Source organism: Saimiri boliviensis, chromosome 16 (assembly GCF_048565385.1).
Source record: "Saimiri boliviensis isolate mSaiBol1 chromosome 16, mSaiBol1.pri, whole genome shotgun sequence".
In the NCBI taxonomy this organism is placed as follows: domain Eukaryota; kingdom Metazoa; phylum Chordata; class Mammalia; order Primates; family Cebidae; genus Saimiri; species Saimiri boliviensis.
In genome coordinates, this window is record NC_133464.1 from 14,408,719 (window position 1) to 14,416,002 (window position 7,284).

The window sequence follows — 7,284 nt, forward strand, 5'->3', positions numbered from 1 at the left end:
TGAACCCAGGGGGCGGAGGTTGCGGTGAGCCGAGATCGCGCCATTGCACTCCAGCCTGGGCAACAAGAGCGAAACTCCGTCTCAAAAAAAAAAAAAAAAAAAAAAGAGGCTGGCAAGCTTTGCTCTAGTGACAGGCTTACTTAGAAATGAGCACTGGCTGCAACTTTCAATCTGATCCTTTGATCTAGCACGGATACTTGTTCAGTGCAAACGACTCTGATAATGATAAGGATGAGAACCATGTAGACAAATATTTTGCTGTAGTTTTCTTCTAAAAATAGAAGGAACAACAGACTAGCTAACACTTTCTATGTGTCAGGCATCACTCTCAAGGCACTGTAGTAAAACCAAGTGGTTAAACAATTCGCTGCAGGTCAACAGCTAGCAGGTGGTGGGCTGGAGTATATCCAGGAGGACTGGCTCCACAGCCGTGCTCTCCACTCTACCATGTCTCATATGCAAGTAAAAAGAGCATATCATTTTGTCAGTAAAAAAATAATTTCCTCTGGGCTCTGAAGTCTTCATTCCTTGTGTGGTCCCCAGTATGTCTGCCTACATCTTGACAGTGTCTGTGTGTTTTCTCATGGCCGGGCTCCTTGAGGACAGGGGCTACGCTACATCTCACCCAGTGGGTGACACTGATTTAAGTATCGGACAGCTTGAGAGCCCATTACATCATAGGCCATTGCACAGCGCATGATGTTACGGGCTCTCAAGCCACTGGATACTTAAATGAGCCTTAACAAGAGTTTTGGCTCTTCCAAATACGATTCAAGTCTTCATTCATTCATTCATCAATGTCCCTGGTTGTGGCGGGGAGAGAAAAAGGCACAGAAACACATGTAAAGGCTTGGAGAGGAGGGAGGTAGGCAGAGAACAGACACTTTAGCAATAAGGAGTTCAGTCACACTCCTTCAAGGTGGGCACAGGTGGGAGTTGACAAGAGACAGGCAAGAAGAACCCTGAATGCCATTCATGCTAAGGACCTAGATATTATCAAGGAGCCAATGAGGCATCTTCACCTCTACTTTCTGATCTCAACTTCTCCCCCACAAAGTTACTGGAAATAATACAAAAATATTGGACATTTATATTATTTGGAAAAACTATCCGTGGTAGCTGCATCTACCTTTCTGCTTTTGGCAGGGCTAAGGAGGATCCCTCATGGTGAGCTGTGTAACACTGTGGAAACTGCATTAGAGATTAGGTTGGTGAAAAAGTAATTGCAGTTTTTGCCTTACTTTAGTGGCAAAAACCGCAATTACTTTTGCACCAACCTACTACAATGGCCCTGTGACAAAGGCCATGCTGTGCTTCTTCATCCAACTAGGATCCCCTTTCCCTAAGAGATTAAACACACTACTTATTTTGCTTTATGCCAAACAAAACAAAACAAGAAATACATTCACAATCTCAAAAAAAAAAAACAGTGGTAGCTATAGAGACATAAATTGTTAATTAATAATAGTAACCAATTGACTTAGGTCTTATTATCTGTTCAGATTACACTAAACACACTACCTTGAAATACCTCTATAAGGTAAGTATTATCATCCCCACTTAATGGATGGGGAAATGGGGGTTCAGGAAAGGTAAGTGACAAAACAAATCATTACCAGACCAAGTTATATAAACCGAAGTCTACTTGGCTCCAAAAACTTTCCACAATGTCGCACTGAATTACTACTGCACAATTAGTAAAACAATGTTTTCATTCTTTAAGATTCGACATAGCTTTAGAGTTGGAAGAACTATACAACCAACGTGAGGCTATGAGGGGTCCCATGACTTTACCCAAGTCTCATGGCTGACGAGAGCCATGCTAGGACTAGAACTTGGGTCTCCTGAGTGAGGTCTGGAGTGCTCTTCACATTCCACATGGCCTCTGTCTTAACAGCTTTAAGAATATTAAATCTGCTATAGCAAACCCTACTTATAAGGATCAAGTGCAGAAATGGGGTATTTGGTTACATGGATATCAGGTAGGATAAGGGGGTGTGTAACGGTATGGGGGTTGAGAGACAGAGAATAAACAGATTTCATGAGAAACGGTTGTAAAAGTGGTAAGAAAACACCCGCCCCAGATGAGCCATTGATAACACATGACAGCAGACTGGAGAACTGAGAGGAAATGCTAAAGGTTAAAAGGGGAGGGAGGAAGGCATTCTGAAGCGACACTAGTATCCGGTTAGATGTGCGTGGGATAAGGAATGTTATGAGTATTAATCAGTGGATCAAAAGGCCAAGCGACACATGGTGACACAGGAAGCTGTAGAATAAAACTACATCAAAAGCCATGAGAATAAAAGAAAAGTGACAAGTAGTATGACAGAAAACTGAAAAATAATTCTCCTACCACAGGCCTGGAGCCCAGTAGGGAGCAATCAACATTTGCTGGATTGGCGAAGACAAGCTTTTCAAATTTAAGCTAGACAATAGTACTCTAATGGTCATAACAGCAAAACATCAGCAAATGGTGACACTACCATCATGGCTACACAAACATGGAAATAATGAAGCTGACAATGCTTCTTGAAAAATCCAAAGCTTGGGTTGGCAGGGCACACTGGGTTTCTTCTTCAGAGCTTTACTTGCGACACCATATTCGATAAATTAATTTTGACACTGGTTTTCTACTTTCTACTTTTTTAGTTGTTCTCACTTGTTTCCATTTCATAGTATGATTGTTAAAAAGTATTCACGTGCAATTGTACAATGAAATGAAAATATTTTCCACCGATACAAATTTCGGTGAAAGCTCTTATCAGATTTCTAAAGGCTATGAAAGTATTCTAGAACCTTCTATACCTTGATGTTCTTGTTCTGTAACACTTCCTTTAAACATTTGATATAGATCATGAAGCCAAGATTATGGGGGAAGAAAAACCATTGTTTTCAAGGAGATCAAATGAGAAAAAGACCAAAAAAAACACAAGATCTGGTTAAAGTGAAGTGAACATAAAAACGCATACTGTACCTGTAGTCCCAATATATAAATCAATGTCTTGTTTGTGATGGACAACGGGCCCAGAATTTGTGCCACTTGAACTCTTGGGATGGAGCAGTAAAATGGTACAAACAGAGCAAACACAGGTGCCAGGCTATGCAAACAAACAAACAAACAAAAAAAGAACCACTATAATAGTGAATTTTAAACACCAATGGCAGATGTATTTTTGATATAACACTGCTTATAATTTTATTTCAGTCTGAAAGCATGGTCTTAAGATAATATAAGTTGATTTTCAAATACGCATCATGTCCAAAATAATCTGTACTTATAGAACACTTTATGAAAACTCTAATCATTCTATCCTTATTGACCCTCCCAAAACCACTGCAAAAAAGTAGTCAGCACCTACTAATTAATTGTGAGAAAAGTGGAGGCTATGTTTTCTTCATAGGTATGACTAAAATCCAAGGAGAGAAACGAGACAAATCAAAAGCAGCAAACATTAGAATTCTTCACGGTCAAATCCAAAAGCCCCCGTCTCAGGCTCCGTCCAGTGATCTTTTACCACGGCACTGGCATGGTTCACCTCTGGCCCTCCTTTCCTCGCATTCCTTTCTCCCTCCCTTTGTCTGAAACCCTGTTTCTCAGTCGTCGTCCAATGATTTCTTACACGACTGGCTTCTCCACGGTTCCATTATAGCCTTTTCTGCTTGTTCTATCATCTCCTCATACAATCTCAATCCTTTCTATGGCTTGGGCTAAGAAAATGAACTGAGACCTAAAACGATCTGCCCACCCCTCATCCTGGTTCTGAACATCAATTTGACATCTTCACCTTGACATATTCAAAAGTCTTAGGTGTCTTTCTACTTACAGTCTTGCTCCTCTCTAATCCATCTCTTACCATTGTTTTTCTCTTCCTAAAACACAACTCTAATCACAACATTCCCTTGCTTAAAAACCCTTCCTTCCATGGGCTCCAGTATCCAAAGATAAAATGCTTCATAAGGATGTGATGGCAAAGCTCCCCAGTTCGCTCTTATCACTGCAGATTGCCACCACTGTCCTCCTCTCTGCCTCCCCTCATCTGGCCCATCACACACAAGGCCCTCTCACACATGCATACAGCTGCTCTCTGAACACGCTGGCTGCTTAGACTCTCCACTGACGTAGGTTCTGCTTTTCACTTTCCTGCCTGGGAAATTCAGCTTGCGCAGCACTGCTCAGCTCTTCCCATAAGACTTCTCTGACTCTTCCTGGTAGCTGGTGGCTCTCCTTATGGCCCCCAAGCTGTCAGTTTCACCATTTCAATGAGCCAGTGAATCAAGTGCATGCTGACAATGTCAAGGTAGAATGCCCAGCCCAGGAGCTACATCCAAGAGAAAGCAGCAGTCCCTGACCTCAAGGAACGCATTACAGAATTGAGACAAGTGTAATGAATGCATTACACTTGTAAGAACAAGTGCTGGGCAGGTAATATGAATGAGCAGAGTGCTTTGGGCATGTACTTGCACCCATTTTTCATTAAACACTTGGCTTAATTACTCAGTCTATGTTTTCTTTTCCCAGTTTTGGGGAAATGGCACCAGAAAAAGAGAATTATTTCATTATCACAAGAAAAATGCAAAAAATATGTTTCACTTCTACAAAGAACTGTCCTCAGTGCCATTTTTGTGGAAACATAGGAAGGACCCTCCTGGCCTTCTTGTGCAATTTCTCATCCTTGACAGAGACTATCTTATTTTTTAAAATGCACTGTCCTCTCAATTCTCCTATTAAAAACAAAACCAAACCAAAATATAACACATACAAAACAAACGTGATAAATGGCAGCCCCATCAACAGCTATTAACACAAAAGCAGCAAATGCTAGAACTGGGAAAACTCCAGCCAGTAAGGCCAAAGTGCAGGTACTGTGTCAGGACTGGGGACAAAGAGATGCCAGATACACCTGGCTGGCTGTCCAGTGAGAAGGATGGCAGGGACTGGGTAGCAGAAGGAGGTGGATGGCAGAGTGGGCTCCTACCCCCACTTGCCCAGCCTAGAATTCCTCGAGTATCAGGCCTTCCTCCCAGGCTGAGCACCTCGGTGTAGGGAAGAAGAGGCAGTCCTGGTTCTTCTAGCACCTGGCACAGTGCTTGGCACAGGTCAGGAGCTCACTACATTTGAGGCAACAAAATAATCCTTATCCTAGAACAACTATATGACTCACATTTGAATTAACAATATAGCATTCTCAAAAACTTCCCATTAGATCATTAATTCTGAGAGAAAGCATCATATTTTATCTAGCTTTGCCTAATAGGCATTCTCATACATGATCCATATTCAGTATTGGTTGGATTTTTTTAAATTAACAAAGCAGTTTTTAAACACTATACAAAAGAATTGCTTTTATCCAGTTCTAAAACCACACATAATTGATTAAAATAGCCGGGCCTTCTTTTCATGGAAAAGTATGAGTTAGTCGCTCCTGGGCATAAATCCTCTAACACCTCCCCATCTACAGTCATGACAAAGACGTCCTAGGCCCTGTGTCTCATCCCCATCCTGATCCTGTGCTCCGCAAGGCAACACCTTCTCAGAGAAGCCCTCCCTGACTGCCCAATTTAACCTGCGCCTCCCGCCCTCACAGCTTTCCCCCTCTGCATTCTCTACTCTCTTCCTGACTCTTCCCCCTCAGCACTTATAACCTTCTCAGCACTGCCTGACTTGTCTATTGTCTATCTCAAAAACAGAATGGAGGCTTCACACAGACAGGGATTTTGGTCTCTTTTGTTTGCTGTTTTATCCCCACTGTCTAGACTGTGCCTGGCATAAAGTAGTGGTTCAATAAGTATTTGCAGAAGAAATGAATTTTCCTTTAAAACAGCAAAACCATACAACAGAACTTAACTCACCTTTTGTTTTAAAAAGTCCCCTTCCTTTTTATCATTTTTAATGGGATTAAAACATATGGTTTCATATGCAGCTCAAAATACGGCCTGCTGGTCTCTTGGTGATTATAAAACCCTATTTGGGTAGCCAATTGCACTGAAGGTCTCTTACCACAGAACATATCCTTTGAGGTGCTTAATTCACATAAGTTCTTCTGTTTACATTTAGTAATCAAGTGCAAATAGTGATGTTATAACTAAAAAACCTAAAGCAGAGTTCTTGTTTGAGGTTACATTTCAGTGTAAACTAAAAAAACACTGGCAGAAATTTTAACGACCACAGTTTATATTTCACATACCAATAGACATTTACAAATTCCTTAAAAATTATTAATCACTATGTATTCTTAAATGATGACTAAATACTAGGCCACATTTACACATTTCAGACCAAAATTATATGGGCTGTTCTGGAGAAATTTTCCATTGCTATTTCTATACACAGAGACTTCACAAAATACCATAATGTTATTAGTCACTGACCAGTCTTTTTCTTTTCCTTATTTTATGAAAACGTCTGTTCTCTATACTTTTTCATACTGTGAAGAGCTACCTTCTGGAAGCCCTGTCTGACTTAAGCAGATGAGGCTGGTAGTACAGAAAAAAGCAAGCAAGTTAAAAAAAGAAAGCAAATTATAAACATTTCAGCCATCCTTTCTTTTTTTCTGTTTTTGTTTGTTTGTTTGTTTGTTTGTTTGTTTTGAGACAGGGTTATCTGTCTGTCACCCAGGCTGGAGTAGAGTGAAGTAGTGTAATCATGGCTCACTGTGGCCTCAAATTCCTAGGCTCAAGCAATCTTCCCACCTCAGCCTCTAGAGTAAACTGGCATTACAGATGTATACCACCATACCTGGCTAATTTTTAAACTTTATTTTAGAGACAGAGTCTCACTGTGTTGCCCACACTGGTCTCAGACTCCTGGCATCAGGTGATCCTCCTGCCTCAGCCTTCTGAGTTGCTGGGATTACAGGCATGAGCCATTGCTGATTCATACTTTGATATTACTAATATTTACTAAGCATCTACTGCTATATATTCATAATTGCACTCAATAGAAAAAATAAAATAACAAAGACACCTTGTTCAGGTTGCAAATGTCCACTTCACTTCTTCTATAGAAAAGGTCGCTTGACACAGTGGCTCACACTTGTAATCCTAACAACTTTGGGAAGCCAAGGCAGGCAGATGGCTTGAGCTCAGGGGTTCAAGACCAGCCTAGGCAACATAATGAAACCTTTTTTCCACGAAAGTACAAACATTAGGTGGGCGTGGTGGTGTGTGCCTATAGTCCCAGCTACTCAGGAGGCTGAGATGGGAGGATCATTTAAGCCCAGGAGGCTGCAGTGAGCCAAGATTGTGCCACTGCACTCTTGCCTGGGCAACAGAGTGAGGCCC

At 41.3% G+C, this 7,284-nt stretch overlaps 1 protein-coding gene across 5 annotated transcripts in view; it reads right to left on the bottom strand.

Annotated features, from left to right (window-relative positions):
* The window catches only part of UBAC2 (UBA domain containing 2), a 171,629-nt gene that overhangs the window by 67,870 nt on the left and 96,475 nt on the right, over positions 1 to 7,284 (bottom strand). For all 5 annotated transcript variants that reach the window (XM_010338813.3, XM_003928215.4, XM_074387483.1 and 2 more), the window contains exon 5: positions 2,978 to 3,101. In XM_010338813.3, the coding sequence (XP_010337115.2) occupies positions 2,978 to 3,101 (124 nt within the window). The remainder of the gene's footprint in view (positions 1 to 2,977; positions 3,102 to 7,284) is intronic.